Here is an 18176-nt window from a genome sequence, read left to right as displayed (position 1 = left end):
AGTTGATAAATAAGGGCTTACAACATCCCTATTGATGTATACTAACTTGTGACAATCTCAGTACACAATGGGATCTCACATTATGTACTGTACGAAAATTTGCTTTATACTAATTCCCAATTTCAAGGAACTTGAACAGTAGTCTTTATCAGACTTAAACATCCAATACCGAGGTTGAAATAACAATATTGCCTACAACGGTGATATGGTGCTGTGTTGTATGGGTATCTATACTAAATTGAGTCAAGCTGCTATTCAATGTACGACTTTCCTCCAAAGCAAACATTGGTCAACACAACTTAACCATTTAAACACTAAAATGTCAACTTCTGTCTGAACTTTTCAAAAAATTACAACTAACATACTTTTCCTCATGTTTTTATTTTTTACACAGATTTTGATTGAAACCTGTAGGCTATGAAAAAATATACCCATTTGGTCCAAAACTATTAGAATGTTGTTAAAACTTTAGTGAGAAAAGTTATGTAATTCAATGACTGATACAACTATCGAGGTAAGACACATTTTCTGATCACTCTTTTGGGAAGCAAAGAAATCTTTTCCTGAAATCTTCTGCTACAGTTACTAGAAAACATATTTTTAGAATCCTGCTCATTACTTTACCAAGATAACATGATCAAAAAAAAAAAAACCCACAATACATGCAAGTTTCGTAAGCAAGACCAACCTTTCATCTTCTATTAAAGCCTTAAAGGGTTTAACCATTTTAAATGACGGGGGTGGCTGGAAAAGTATGACCAGTACAATATTTTTTGATCTAAATGTCTTCACATTTTTATTTTTCTAGAATGTGACGCCTTTTATTTCATTAAATATTTTTTTCCGTCTTTTATTTAAAAAAAAAAAATCTTCCACCCCCTGTGAGTTTAAATGGTCAACCCCTTATACCACGAATGTCACAACTCAAAACTGATACATGTCATAAGGTCACAGATCTGATATCCACCCAGCAGTGAATGACATTCCAGGCTTACTAAATTCCTGATTGGAAGAACTATCCAGTAAGGAGGGGATGTTGGTACAGTGCACTCGACTCGCCCCCAAAGATTGTACTTCTGGACTGTCCCACACATACAACATACAGTGTATTGAAATACATTGTACTGTGCGAGTATGGAGTAGCAAATTTAATAATTTTCACTCTTTTGATGTGTTTCAAAGCAGCTGACCCACCCTATGAGTAGAGACAGAAATTAGTTTGTCATGACGATAGGGTGCCCTCTTTTTAAAACCACACATGGCATCAATGACAATGTTATTTTAAACAGAAAATAGACCACCTTGAAAGCATATTTGTGGATTTTATCTTGATTGATGACAGATGGAACCAAGAACAGGAACATATCCCACAAGAGGTTAAATCATTATATGACAGAAGACCACACTATGTGTCACTATGATCATGCAATAATATGCATAGTTTACAAATATTCCGTTACTATTTATATATACAAATCGTTTAATATGTCGAAGTTGAGACAAATCTGATTATATGTTGGGACGCACAGTATGCGAGTGTGCATACATTAGTTGTACTTTAGAAAATTAATTGAACAGATGCTCTCAGCAAACAATAGAAAAATGTAAAAATTTAGTAGTTGCCCTCTCGCCAAATGACATCATTAAGTTTCGTTTTCACATACAGCACATCTTTATGGTCTGCAATTAGTACGTACTGTATTTGCTCTACTATTAGTGTATATTCAATATAATCGCATCTAAATCAACAGCTGCATGTATTATATATACTAGATCATGAAAATACAACTTTTTTGGCCATAGACACACCCTTGTCATTTGTCAAAAGAAGTCTTTGGATTTTTTTTTTTTTACATTTTTGCAAATAGATTGCTTATTGCTACACAAGGTCAAGTGTGAAAAAAATTAAATTTGAGATAAACATGATATCACTGTATGTGGATTTAGGAGGTAAAATTTGCAAAAATGTTTTCAAATTGAACGAGTTGTTTGACTTTTTGCTCATGTGTATATATACGAAAAAAAATGAAAACAACTCATTCAATTTAAAAAAATACAAATATTTGACACAAATACTATCCTGAAAGCTTTAAATCACACACACTTTGAAGGGAAAGCATAAACCCTGCTCAACAAACAACAAAACCGATTGTTGATTGCCAAGCTTATTCAATTAAACAATTAAAATAAGTTGGGGGGAGGGGGAGGCTTTCCTTCCCCCTTTTTTTGGAAGGTGCAGAGAATTCTGTTTTTTATCACTAGCGAGTGACTCCCAACCAGTGGCTATGATCTTTCTCACACTCACCCAGGAAAGGATTTTCAGTGTTGAACTGATTCTAGATGGAATAGATTCTACTGTTCATGATCCAACAATCACTATGCTACCGCTACCATGATTGGTAGTTATCAGGCTTGTATTAAACTATGTATTTGAGACGCCCACTTCCATATAAGGTCATGATAATTGCACAACAATGATCAATAACACCTAGCAGCATATTAAAGGGGCATTGCTTGTTTTTTAAGTAAACTACCCTAATCAATATTTTGGATAATTTGATAATATTTGTGGAAATAATATTTCACAGCACTGTATTTACTCTATTAGTTGTGTACATGCATGTCAACATTTTTAAAAAAAATTAAAAATAATAAATCATCTTCGAGTAAAATTAAAAAAAGATTCCAGAGTTGTAGCCACGCCTTCTTCCCGTCACAGTTGACTGTTTCTGGCTTTCCGACTTCTCCCGAAATGAAACTGCGCCACCAAACTCCAAACAAAGGGGAAGCCATGCAAGTGCCATGCACTGAATACCGTAAATATTTAGAATATTTAAAAGTCAATAGACATTAAATTGGAACCATGTCTACGTTGTGATGTCACAAGGGGGATACTTGTATGTAAATGAGGGATAAGAATTTTAAAAGTGGAGTTGCAATGATAACCGTATTAGTCTCTTAATGTGCACAAGTAGATGAGACATTACAAGATAATTCAGCACAGACCATGTCACCTGTCACTCGGAAATGACAATAGGTATTACTTCTCTGGTAGTATACACTCTAGTTTAACCTTTCCACCACCAGCTCCCTCTTTTTCTCACAAATTCGTGCCCCTTATAGTCTGTACTTTTCTTCAGACGATTGGTACAAAAATAGGCAAATTATTTGTGTAAAAACTAAAAATTGACTTAAATTTGTCCAAAATTAGGGTTTATTTCCTGAGATATTGAATACAAGAAAAAATACAAAACAACTTTGGGCAAGAAAGTCTGGTGGTGAAAAGGTTGTGGAGTAACCAAATTAGTTTTGAATTACTGTATGTGAATTTGATAATTCAAAATGGCCGTCAGACCAGCACTTCATGCTGTTGGGAAATCACAAAGTCAATGTTTCCATGGAAACAGATACTCACACTCCTTAATTTGCTTTGTCATTTAATGGATGGAATCTATCACTTGACAAAATATCACAATTTGTAGTGCCTTTAAATTTTCCGCATTTAACTGGTTAGCAGCATATTTATTTAAAAGTATATGAATTCCCCAGTTTCTCCTCATTTATGTAATACAAATACCCTTAACAGTCCGACAAATGACATGTTATTTTTAAAATTTACAACAAGCAATTTATCTGACACCTAAATTCACTATGGATACTGCATGACCAGTGTAATATTATTAGATAATTCCCTCATGACCTGAATTCATTATTGACTAAATCACACATTTATGACAAACACAAGGATGAATATTCATGTGATTTAAATCACTTATTTAATTTGATTTTTTTATCACCATATTTATACTGTTTGAGCTAGTTAGGTCTTGAGGACATACCTCAAAAAGAAGGCGGAGGGGGGGGGGACATGTTTTGTCATTATTTATGCATATAACAGCGTTTCCTGTCATTTTTTGAAGGAGTGTGACAAATGAAAACCCACACTTAGCACACATCTTGGTGAAACAGTGGAGTACACAGGAAATGAACCCCTACTTAAGTAAACACCCCCCCCCCCCCAATGATCCCAGTTTTTCTTTAATTTGAAATTACTACTGATGAAAATGGGTAGGACAGGTCACATGTTGACCTGATAAAGATGACAGCCCTTATATGGATGGAGCTTATATGAACAGGACAGGTCACATGTTGACCTGATAAAGATGACAGCCCTTATATGGATGGAGCTAATATGGACAGGACAGGTCACATGTTGGCCTGATAAAGATGACAGCCCTTATATGGATGGAGCTAATATGGACAGGACAGCTCACATGTTGACCTGATAAAAAGGACAGCCCTTATATGGATGGAGCTAATATGGACAGGACAGGTCACATGTTGAACTGAGAGATGACAGCCCTTATATGGATGGAGCTAATATGGACAGAACAGGTCACATGTTGAATTGAGAGATGACAGCCCTTATATGGATGGAGCTAATATGGACAGGACAGGTCACATGTTGACCTGAGTGATGACAGCCCTTATATGGATGGAGCTAATATGGACAGGACAGGTCACATGTTGACCTGAGTGATAACAGCCCTTATATGGATGGAGCTAATATGGACAGGACAGGTCACATGTTGACCTGATAAAGATGACAGCCCTTATATGGATGGAGCTAATATGGACAGAACAGGTCACATGTTGACCTGATAAAGAGAACAGCACTTATATGGATGGAGCTAATATGGACAGAACAGGTCAAACCTTGACCTGAGAGATGGCAGCCCTTATATGGCTGGAGCTATTATGGATAAAACAGGTCACATGTTGACCTGAGAGATGACAGCCTTCATATGGATGGAGCTAATATGGACAGGACAGGTCACATATTGACCTGATAAAGATGACAGCCCTTATATGGATGGAGCTAATATGGACAGGACAGGTCACATGTTGACCTGAGAGATGACAGCCCTTATATGGATGGAGCTAATATGGACAGGACAGGTCACATGTTGACCTGAGAGATGACAGCCCTTATATTGATGGAGCTAATATGGACAGAACAGGTCACATGTTGACCTGATAAAAAGGACAGCCCTTATATGGATGGAGCTAATATGGACAGAACAGGTCACATGTTGACCTGAGAGATGGCAGCCCTTATATGGATGGAGCTAATATGGACAGCACAGGTCACATGTTGACCTGATAAAGAGGACAGCCCTTATATGGATGGAGCTAATATGGACAGGACAGGTCACATGTTGACCTGATAAAGATGACAGCCCTTATATGGATGGAGCTAATATGGACAGGACAGGTCACATGTTGACCTGATAAAGATGACAGCCCTTATATGGATGGAGCTAATATGGACAGAACAGGTCACATGTTGACCTGATAAAGAGGACAGCACTTATATGGATGGAGCTAATATGGACAGAACAGGTCACATGTTGACCTGATAAAGATGACAGCCCTTATATGAATGGAGCTAATATGGACAGGACAGGTCACATGTTGAACTGAGAGATGACAGCCCTTATATGGATGGAGCTAATATGGACAGGACAGGTCACATGTTGACCTGATAAAGATGACAGCCCTTATATGGATGGAGCTAATATGGACAGGACAGGTCACATGTTGAACTGAGAGATGACAACCAGAGTAAGGGACACGTTTACTACAAGATGAATGTGTTTGTTATTTAATGCTATGATAAGAATGTCATTTCAGTTTTATTATGGAATAAAACAATTTTTTTTATGGGAGGATTATCAATTATCTACATGACAAATCTAAATTAATTAAGCATTTTTTTGCAGCAAACACATGTCATTTTGAAATACGCCACAAAAAATCCATTATGAGCTTGGGTCAGAGTGCACCAGTTTAATTTATTTGAAAACAGTTGAAACTTAAATTTTTTTTCTAAAGATGGACGATTTTAATTTAATTATATTTAATTATAATTTACCAAGCATTGACAATACACCTAACAGTGAATTACGCTAATAATATATTTTATATTAATACAATGTACAACCATTGCTGAAATGTACATGAAACTAAAAAGGCACTAGAGGAAGCAGACACCAGACAGGAACATTAAGCAAGGCAGTATGCAAGGCAAATAAAAGAACTACCAGGTATGTGTACCTACCATGAGCCACCCAACCGTGTTTACATGAATCGCAGGTTCGGATATGTACCTTGCCAGGGGAAAAACATTCACACGAACAATTTGGCAGTGTGCAGCGGATCGCCTAGTGGAAAAAAAAGAAGAGAATAATTGTAGACAGTATGAAACATCAGGGATTAGGCATTTGCATGTCATGTACTGATTTCTATTTGCCCTAGTAAATAAGCTTGTCATTCAGCCAACCTTTCAGGAGAACACCAAGACAGGCTGTGATAAAAAAAAACACAGTAACTCAGTTGTTTGAAATTTATTCTCTAACAGCATCTACTGTACTAATACATCTATATCAGCTAAGATCAATTTGTTCATCTGCTAAAAAATGGGGGTGTTGTGTGTTCAAAATTGAACGGGTGAATATAGATTTACTGGTGCCACTCAAAGCAGGGGACACTGGGTGAGTGCAGGGGACACTGGGTGGGTGCAGGGGACACTGGGTGGGTGCAGGGGACACTGGGTGGGTGCAGGGGACACTGGGTGGGTGCAGGGGACACTGGGTGGGTGCAGGGGACACTGGGTGGGTGCAGGGGACACTGGGTGGGTGCAGGGGACACTGGGTGAGTGCAGGGGACACTGGGTGAGTGCAGGGGACACTGGGTGAGTGCAGGGGACACTGGGTGAGTGCAGGGGACACTGGGTGAGTGCAGGGGACACTGAGTGAGTGCAGGGGACACTGAGTGAGTGCAGGGGACACTGGGTGAGTGCAAGGGACACTGAGTGAGTGCATGAGACACTGGGTGAGTGCATGAGACACTGGGTGAGTGCAGGGGACACTGGGTGAGTGCAGGGGACACTGGGTGAGTGCAGGGGACACTGGGTGAGTGCAGGGGACACTGGGTGAGTGCAGGGGACACTGGGTGAGTGCAGGGGACACTGGGTGAGTGCAGGGGACACTGGGTGGGTGCAGGGGACACTTGGTGAGTGCAGGGGACACTTGGTGAGTGCAGGGGACACTGGGTGAGTGCAGGAGACACTGGGTGAGTGCAGGGGACACTGGGTGGGTGCAGGGGACACTGGGTGGGTGCTGGGGACACTGGGTGGGTGCAGGGGACACTGGGTGAAAGCAGGGGACACTGGGTGAAAGCAGGGGATACTGGGTGGGTGCAGGGGACACTGGGTGAACGCAGGGGACACTGGGTGGGTGCAGGGGACACTGGGTGGGTGCAGGGGACACTGGGTGAAAGCAGGGGACACTGGGTGAAAGCAGGGGACACTGGGTGGGTGCAGGGGACACTGGGTGAAAGCAGGGGACACTGGGTGAAAGCAGGGGACACTGGGTGAAAGCAGGGAACACTGGGTGGGTGCAGGGGACATTGGGTGAGCGCACACACACACTGGGTAGGCTGAGTTAGCACACATGTTCATGTGGTTGGGTGTGGCAAGCATAAAACAGTTGAACGCAAGGGTTAATGACAAGTACTAAATGGGTGTGGCTAGTTGAGATGGGTACTGTTGGGTTTGGAGAGTTCAGTGCTAGATTGCAGCATTTGGGTTTGGAGAGTTCACTTCAGTGCTAGACTGCAGCAGCTGCGCTTGCAGAATTCTCTAAGTTGACCTGGATCTGCTGCAAGTAAGCTGCAGGATGGCATGAACGCTCAGAGCAATATGTCTTCAGAACTGCATTCACTAAAAAGTCCCTCTATCCCCGGTCTGGAAACAGCTATTGTCTAAGGTGTGAATTTTCCTCAGTGCTCGGACAGCCCGGGGTATGGCTCTCTGTGAAGCATAGTCTCTTGAGAGCAGAGCATTCTATTGAAATGATTGATTCATTGTTCCTTGCATATTCTAGTTATTACAACCAAAAAAGACACACTGATACATTTATATATAGATTTAGAAGCTCGACACAATTCTTTAGCCGGCAGGTCATTCTACAGTGGCATACTGACATTATTATTCGTGAATATCGCACTTAAATTTGAGGTACTCAGGGATCACAACTTGGAACACTTCTAACAACCTTGATCGGTAGGCCCGTTTTATTCGTCATGTGTTTTAGAAAGATCAATATTTTTTTCATTTATTGGATAACTTAAACCTAGTTGTAGTTGGTGGGTCAGTTCATTGTGCTTGTTTTATTATATTATATACAGTATACGTATCATATTTAGGCATTCACTTTTTTTGTTCAAAATAAGGCCTCTCGCCAATTTATTGCCATTGTCATTATTTTTGTTTTTAAGCATATATTTGGAATGTAGTTTCCAATGCTGGTGACATCATGTCTCTAAGAATAACATCCTGCAGTATCAATTCTTTAGCACTGCCAGGAATTGAGTAGAGAGACTTTTTTTTAATTTATTTACGGACGCCATTTTCTTTTCGATTTACTAAACTTACTCGACGTGTTTTCAGCGGGTTGGCCCCTTTTATAGTAAGAAAACAACATTCAACCATAATATTTGTTTTTCATGTGAATAGATATGTACATTTACTTTTTGGTGATGTGGTTAGTTTTTCTCTCGGATGTTCCTATTTTGATAAATCATGGTGATAAGCTGGCATTCGATCAAAGTCTAAACAGGACTAATAAACATGCCTTAAATTATCTAATTGGCAATCAGGTCATGCTGCTAGATATTTGATTTCAAACTAGTTTAAAACTGAAATTAAGCAAGAAATTTTGAAATTTACAAATTTGTATTTGTGCATAACATTAATATTTCAATTACTAATCAATAGAATAGAATAGAATAGAATAGAATAGAATAGAATAGAATAGAATAGAATAGAATAGAATAGAATAGAATAGAATAGAATAGAATAGAATATGTATCACAGAACAAACGATATTACTGTGAGGGCGTTGACGATAATTGTCACATGAACAGTGAAATGATTCATTGCTTCTACTGTGATTCACATTTCAGACAACATTTCCAACTATGCCAGCTAGAGTTGACATTACATGTAATAATTATAATGTATTTGATATAAATACCAAGATATTACAGCAAGTATTCACATAGCCTATGACCTCAGAATTACCATCAGTCAACTTTGGCACAAACCAAAGCGACTCATAGTACGCACAGACAGGTAGTGGCACTAATTTTCACTGGGTTTAAATTTCGCTGATTTACCATTTCAGGCATATTCAGTGGGTTTTAAATTCACGGTTTTATCATTTAGATAATGTGTTCTATGCTAAATTTCACATATTCACTGGGTCTTAATTTAATGCATTTTCCAGTCAGCGAAATAAGCAAAATAAAATCCCAGTGAATAATTAATCCTTTTACAGTATATTTTGTATGTCTGAATTTGTCAGGTTCTTTAGAAATTAAAATATTTTAATTGTAGCACAAATCAATTAAAAGCAAAATTGGAAATTAATAAATTCATTGAAGCAAATGATGCATTTTGAAATTAATGCCGGATGGAATTTGTAGCTACTAGTACAATAATTGTAGCACTTAAACTGATGCCAAGTTATAGAAGGAACCATATCCATTGGTGATTTGTGAACTCCTGGAGTACTAGCAATTCAAAGGAATTTTGTTTTCTGATTGGGAATACTGTCAATATTTAATGAATTACAATAGCATTTAGCTGAACTCATGTAGCTCTATTGAATCATATATGTATTGAAAACCAATTGAAGTGAAATGAAACAACCTTACTAAGAAAGACACAGAGAAAAAAAAAATTCACAACACATGTACTACATTTAGGCTCTAAGCCCAAGCGACTTGTTAACAGTTTTTTTTCCATTGTTGATCTGCATTGGTTTCATTTCATCCATGAAAACCCCTGACAAAACAGACATAAAGAATTCAAGTGATAGTATCAGAATTGAGAAACACAGAACAACAATTTGTAATTTCATACGATCAGTGCCTTGGCAACTGACATGACACAATCATACTACAACACCACTCAAGTCATGAACTAAGAAAATTGTCAGGTTCTCACAAGGACTTGAAACGCAATACAACCGAGAAACAGAGAGTGCATTTTCCACTCAATGTGTGTTATTAAACCATTAACAGGCTTTGATTTATACCCAATAAACTAACTTCAAACTAAACAATCTTAACAATAAAGTCCTCCAACAACAAACGGGAGCTACTCAGTTCTTGACAGGACAAATGTGAAAAACTCACCATATCCGACCGCTTGCTTGCCTGGCTTATATTATTTCAGAGTGACATTTCAGTCTCAGCTACGGAGTTCTTTGGAATTCGAAAATCCAGTGGGTGGTCTCATTGTTGAAACCGATACTTGCCAACAATGCACAGGACAAGTTTTATCATTTCAGTTGCCAAGCAAATAGCATACCTCATAGTACTAGAGCTGGTATTGACAAACCAAAGAAACTCACAGTATGTAGAGATGGGTAGAGGCACAAACCGAAGAGACTCATAGTACGCAGAGACAGGGTAGTGGCACAAACCAAAGAGACTCACAGTACGCAGAAACGGGGTAGTGGCACAAACCAAAGAGACTCATAGTACGCAGAGACAGGGCAGTGGCACAAACCGAAGAGACTCATAGTACGCACAGACGGGGTAGTGGCACAAACCAATAAGACTCATAGTACGCACAGACGGGGTAGTGGCACAAACCAAAGAGACTCACAGTACGCAGAAACGGGGTAGTGGCACAAACCAAAGAGACTCACAGTACGCAGAAACGGGGCAGTGGCACAAACCAAAGAGACTCACAGTACGCAGAGACGAGGTAGTGGCACAAACCAAAGAGACTCACAGTACGCAGAGACGAGGCAGTGGCACAAACCAAAGAGACTCACAGTACGCAGAGACGAGGTAGTGGCACAAACCAAAGAGACTCACAGTACGCAGAGACAGGGCAGTGGCACAAACCAAAGAGACTCATAGTACGCAGAGACAGGATAGTGGCACAAACCAAAGAGACTCATAGTACGCACAGACGGGGTAGTGGCACAAACCAAAGAGACTCATAGTATGTAGAGATGGGTAATAGCACAAACCAAATAGTATCAAGGCATAAATTAAACATTTTCAAAACCAGAAATCTTCCTGACAACATTTTGGTGCAACATATAATATATACATTTGTATAACATAATTTCTTTGTTAATACTCAACCGATTTTCAATTAGCTTTATGTAATACATAATGTCATGTAAATCTACAAGAATAATGAACTCAGGCTAGCAGTACAGGAAATGACTTTCAAATATAAATAGTAATCAAAATGACAGTATTCTGATGTAATGAAGTAGTGACATTAATATTGGTGCATATTTCATTTAGCAGTGATGGGAAATTGCACATTGACTGAACAAATTGGAACTGTAAAAATAATTTTGTGATGCAGTAATGCGTAAATGTGAAGATGGTGTTGGGTTAGGTTATGTTATGCAGTAATGAGTAAATTTGAATAATGTGATAGATTTATGTGATGCAATAATGCATGAATGTGAATATGGTGATGGATTTATGTTATGCAGTAATGCATGAATGTGAATATGGTGATGGATTTATGTGATGCAATAATGCATAAATGTGAATATGGTGATGGACTTATGTGATGCAGTAATGCGTAAATGTGAAGATGGTGTTGGGTTGGGTTATGTTATGCAGTAATGAGTAAATTTAAATAATGTGATAGATTTATGTGATGCAATAATGTATGAATGTGAATATGGTGATGGATTTATGTGATGCAAATAATGCATGAATGTGAATATGGTGATAGATTTATGTGATGCAATAATGCATGAATGTGAATATGGTGATGGATTTATGTGATGCAATAATGCAGGAATATGAATATGGTGATGGATTTATGTGATGCAATAATGCATGAATGTGAATATGGTGATGGATTTATGTGATGCAATAATGCATGAATGTGAATATGGTGATGGATTTATGTGATGCAATAATGCATGAATGTGAATATGGTGATGGATTTATGTGATGCAATAATGCATGAATGTTAATATGGTGATGGATTTATGTGATGCAGTAATGCATAAATGTGAATATGGTGATGGATTTATGTGATGCAATAATGCATAAATGTGAATATGGTGATGGATTTATGTGATGCAATAATGCATAAATGTGAATATGGTGATGGATTTATGTGATGCAATAATGCATGAATGTGAATATGGTGATGGATTTATGTGATGCAATAATGCATGAATGTGAATATGGTGATGGATTTATGTGATGCAATAATGCATGAATGTGAATATGGTGATGGATTTATGTGATGCAATAATGCATGAATGTGAATATGGTGATGGATTTATGTGATGCAATAATGCATGAATGTGAATATGGTGATGGATTTATGTGATGCAATAATGCATGAATGTGAATATGGTGATGGATTTATGTGATGCAGTAATGCATAAATGTGAATATGGTGATGGATTTATGTGATGCAGTAATGCATGAATGTGAATATGGTGATGGATTTATGTGATGCAATAATGCATGAATGTGAATATGGTGATGGATTTATGTGATGCAATAATGCATGAATGTGAATATGGTGATGGATTTATGTGATGCAATAATGCATGAATGTGAATATGGTGATGGATTTATGTGATGCAAATAATGCATAAATGTGAATATGGTGATGGATTTATGTGATGCAATAATGCATAAATGTGAATATGGTGATGGATTTATGTGATGCAATAATGCATGAATGTTAATATGGTGATGGATTTATGTGATGCAGTAATGCATAAATGTGAATATGGTGATGGATTTATGTGATGCAAATAATGCATGAATGTGAATATGGTGATAGATTTATGTGATGCAATAATGCATGAATGTGAATATGGTGATGGATTTATGTGATGCAATAATGCATGAATGTGAATATGGTGATGGATTTATGTGATGCAATAATGCATGAATGTGGTGATAGATTTATGTGATGCAATAATGCATGAATGTGAATATGGTGATGGATTTATGTGATGCAATAATGCATGAATGTGAATATGGTGATGGATTTATGTGATGCAATAATGCATGAATGTGAATATGGTGATGGATTTATGTGATGCAATAATGCATAAATGTGAATATGGTGATGGATTTATGTGATGCAATAATGCATGAATGTGAATATGGTGATAGATTTATGTGATGCAATAATGCATAAATGTGAATATGGTGATGGATTTATGTGATGCAATAATGCATGAATGTGGTGATAGATTTATGTGATGCAATAATGCATGAATGTGAATATGGTGATGGATTTATGTGATGCAATAATGCATGAATGTGAATATGGTGATAGATTTATGTGATGCAATAATGCATAAATGTGAATATGGTGATAGATTTATGTGATGCAATAATGCATAAATGTGAATATGGTGATGGATTTATGTGATGCAATAATGCATAAATGTGAATATGGTGATAGATTTATGTGATGCAATAATGCATGAATGTGAATATGGTGATGGATTTATGTGATGCAATTATGCATAAATGTGAATATAGTGATAGATTTATGTGATGCAATAATGCATAAATGTGAATATGGTGATAGATTTATGTGATGCAGTAATGAGTAAATTTGAATAATGTGATGGATTTTGGGATGTAGTAAATGGGAATGTTGTCATGTAAACATTTGTTGTGAATTTAGCAATGCTGGAAATATGAAAGCTGTCATGAATTTGGTAATGCAGTAAATGTGCATTTTGTTATGGATTTTGATAAAACAGCAAACATCACTCCTATCTTTGATCGAGTTGATGCAGTAGAATGAAGTTGGGAGTATTCCAGGCACTATTGCCTTTGAGGAGTCTGGAACACATGACACAGAAAAGGGCAAAAGTTGTGATTAGACTGTAAACATTTGGCTCAGGAGCTGTCTTTGATTATAATACAAAGTGTAGTCATGTGAAAAAATAAGTGAAATCAACTGTTGCATGAACATTAGCAGGAAGGAAAGAACAAACAAGGAGAGAGAAGAACTTGACTCAAGTCAGATGGGATAGAATGCGAACCTGTCCCATCATCAACAACGCATGACATTGCCATGGCAACGGATGAAACTCTATCATGACAACAAGCTGTGCCAAATCAGGGAGAGAATGTGAAGCCACTCATGTCAGTGATCTTGTTTGATGTGTTAGTCCAGACAGGAGTCAGATGTAATGGCTTATGGTTTCAGTTTACTTCTGCTGTGATTTCTGAGTCTGACACTGCAGCATGTGGTGTAAGGACCGGCCTTCATCACCTAAAGTAGCTGGGTTTAAACCTGAATACATAAGAGACCTTCTCAATCAATAACACAGCTCAGATTTCCATGCACAGTGCTAAAATTCACCAAGAGGTACAAAAACACTTTGGCTTTTTTAAATAACTTTTCCTGTTTAATTGTGTAAACTTGAGGGAATTGGAGACCTCAACTGGCCAACTGTGATAGAAGTGAGAACAGAAAACGACTCTGGAAAAGATAGGGAAATTTATACGGGGGAAAAAAGAAATGAACAATCAAAGTCAAATCATTAGATTGTGATCAAGGCTAATACTGTTAAATGATAAATGCTTCTTCCCTTCAATTGAATTGACACTCGGCAAACAAATAATGGCACAGACTATAATCGGCTGATCCTGTAACTGGCACAAATGAATTGACCAGTATGCAGCTTTCAAAACAATGGAATGATGAATAGAAGAAAGACTGTTAGTACAGGGTTGAACGCATCCGTCCAGTATAATCCATGTCCTGGAGTAGGTCCCTTTCATGCAGATTACATTTAGACTCAGATACAGGCAGCTTGATAATGTTGGCAAACTAAACTTGAATTATATTTCAATAATGTTGACTGTAAATAAAGATGTCTATTTAGTGGCAAACAAAGCAAATATATAAAGATAATGAGAAATTAGCACCAAATTTTGAAGGAAAATTTAGAGAGGTTAACATAATAACCCTCTTAGCCAATAATGTTGGTATGTAGGAGGCCATTTTGTGATAAGAAATTCATTTAATACCAAATTTTAACTACCAAACCGTAATGCTGATCTTGAATTTCCTCCCTTACAAAATACATTTATGTCACGTTTTCTGACACAATCACAGAATTTGGCCTTGCGTTTAATGAAAAGCAACTAACTGAAGGAGAAAAACAAAACTATAGCCCTGAGTAAATAAACAAAAACATATTACACCCAGAAGGTATGTAAACTTCATCAATTCGTGGTCATCAATGTAAATGTATATAAATAAAAGACGCTTTGACCACTGACTGGGTTTGTTTGATGAAACGAATATAGCATGTTGATTTCAAATCAGATAATGACACAATTCCAATCACTGGGACAAGTGAAAATAGTTTAGTAATGACTAGTTCCATTGTCCACTGTGAAAACCACTTTCTACCCTGGCAATTTGACAATAAAAGAACATTTACATTCAACTGAAAAGACTTTATTCTGCATATACTCACACACATAGATCCAATTTGTCTCGTGTTTCTTTTGTTGTTAAATTTTCCTGAGGAAAAAAAATTCTTTGGAGGAAAACATCTAGCAATTTGTATCTATCCAAGCCATAGGAACATACCATTTGGGGGGTAGTGCAATGCTTGACATCATGTGAAAACAACCATGAAGTTGCATTTGTTATTGTAAGGAAACAGCTGTAAATTTGAAGAAACTACTTTAACCCTTTAATGCCAGTCAACTTTTGTTAAAAAAGTATCCTGCATCATTTCATCAAAATTCCCCCTCCCCCCCAAATAATTTGATGATGTATAGGCATTGAGAAACGACGTCAATTTGATCCAAATTAGAGGAAACTATAGAACAATAATTCCAAACTTTGCAGCAATAACTTTGCAGATTGGATGATTCTGATGACCACAAAAACCTTCACCTGTGAGAAAATGTTCAGGGAAAGGAGGGAGAACCTCAAACTCAAAGTCAAATTTTATCCCTTTTCAAGCCAGCATTATTTTTTAAATATATTTTTCCAAAAATGTTGATCAAAATCTCTAAGCAATAGAAACTGTTTTGTTAATATGTATTTGAACTGAACAACTCAATAAAATACTATTAAATACAAAAAATAAAATAAAATATATATATATATTACCAGATATTTTTATCGCCAAAAATTCAGTACAAATATTTTCACATTTTGTACAATTATCACTGAATTACATCACCATTTTGGTCCACATAGACAGCTTCACATATTGCTTTCAGTTTTTCACCAAAAGGTTTGCTTATTCAAAATTTCATGTGGGGCAGGAGAAGACTGTACAAAACCAGTTAGTAAATAAATTATAGAAAAATACATTTAAATTGTGCAAACTATTACCTAAATTTTTGCAGTGAAACCTATGGTGTTCAAGGGGTTAAGAGGAAGGAACTCTCAAAAGTTAACACTAAAAAAAAATCACCCCTCAACATTATGAAATCCTCGGAGAATGGGAAGCATGTAATGCAAAAATGCAATACCCCAGGTTGAAAAAGCATCCACGTAATTAAGCAAAACTAACATTCTGATTTCTGCCTATGCTGCAACACAAGAAGACAAGTTGTTGAAAGTCAGACTAGAATGCAAATACAAAAAAGGTGTGAAACGATCAGAAAGACTGATTATCCCCACTGGGTATGCAATAAGATTGATTTGCAGAATTAAGGCCGCCAAGTTGAGCAGATAAAATCAACAGGATCAAATCCAGTATCAGGATTTGGGCTTTGAACTCCCTGGGGTACGTGAATTGTGACATTACATACTGTAGCTACACATCAGCCAAACCATGAAATAGGACAAGTTGTCCAGCCTTAGCAACGAATGGAATAGTACGGTAACATCACTACTACATACAGGGAGATTAGGGGGTTAAACTCACATTTTTAAACAGACATAACGTTGATATTTCTACCACACTGGTGACAAACGGCTCACAGAAAGACCTGCATGAAGGTCACGTAATTTACAAGCTTCATCAAGCAATAGAGTTCAATTTTGAAGTACAATGTACTTCTTGCGACCTTAGCACATTTCAATGTCATTAAATTTTTCTTTGATTCATTGATTTTTAAACAAAGAAAATAAATATTTTTGCGTACTGTTAAAAAAATTTAAGTGAATTTATATAATTCCTGAAACCAAGAAAAGCATTTCCATGACACTAAACTACTAGTAACTAGAATTTTGTTTTAACTATTTTAATAGGCATGTGACATAACAACCTGAATGGGTTTTTTTCAGTTCTGAATCTGATAAAAAGTTTGGTTGTTCTTTAAAGAAACATTGTTCACTGTATTAAAATGCTGGATTGTCCAAGTAGTTTGAAAACAAAACAGAAAGTCTGAACTACAAAGCTATACGGTTGAAGTAATAAACATGTAGATGTAACATTAGCCAAGAGTTTTTATTCAAGTCTACCAAGTTTAATTCAGCAACTCTACATTGAGTTTGATGAATGTGTTGCTGTACACAAAATAGTGGGGAAACAGAAGCCCGCAAATGAGATAAAAAAATAATAACTATCTTAAGTATTTTAGGATAAAAAACATCACTGTGGAAACATTCTATATTTAGTTTTTCAAGCCAAACTGTCTGAATGATTGAAAGAATTTCAATTACTGAAAAACATTTTTAACACTTAGAATGACAATTTTTCTAGCCAGTACTTTGCACATTTTTATGTATTTTTTTTATAATTTCTTTGTTAATTCAAAAACTTATTTTTCTTTACAGGTTCATATAGTGAATGGCGACGAATACTGAAAGCCAATTTATGCTTAATTTTCTAAAAAAAATTCTGGGATTGGTGAAAGTCAAGAGACGAAACTGATACATCAAAATTGTTATAGCAGAGGATACATCCGCTGGAGACACATAATGGAAAAACAGAAACTAAAAAAAAATATTATAAACAAAAATCATATTCTGACTAGTGGAATAAACTGAATACTAGCAGACGGTGTTGATGCAATCAAAGTGTAATTTACAACAAATCTGAATGAATCATTACTAATAATTATGTACACATATTAATTAAAAACACAAGAAT

At 36.7% G+C, this 18176-nt stretch overlaps 1 protein-coding gene across 3 annotated transcripts in view; it reads right to left on the bottom strand.

The window, feature by feature from the left end:
- Positions 1-18176, bottom strand: part of LOC100378553 (zinc finger protein basonuclin-2-like) — a 44080-nt gene that overhangs the window by 22605 nt on the left and 3299 nt on the right. For 2 of the 3 annotated variants that reach the window (XM_085507100.1, XM_085507099.1), the window contains exon 2: positions 6122-6224. In XM_085507100.1, the coding sequence (XP_085363226.1) occupies positions 6122-6224 (103 nt within the window). Of the gene's footprint in view, positions 1-6121; positions 6225-10263; positions 10332-18176 lie in introns of those variants that run through there. The other variant, XM_085507101.1, reaches the window with a different exon arrangement.

This window comes from Saccoglossus kowalevskii, chromosome 13 (assembly GCF_978046115.1).
Source record: "Saccoglossus kowalevskii chromosome 13, keSacKowa6.1, whole genome shotgun sequence".
NCBI classification, from domain to species: Eukaryota; Metazoa; Hemichordata; class Enteropneusta; family Harrimaniidae; genus Saccoglossus; species Saccoglossus kowalevskii.
Note: the sequence above shows the minus strand (reverse complement) of the source record. Positions and strands in the feature narration are given on the sequence as shown.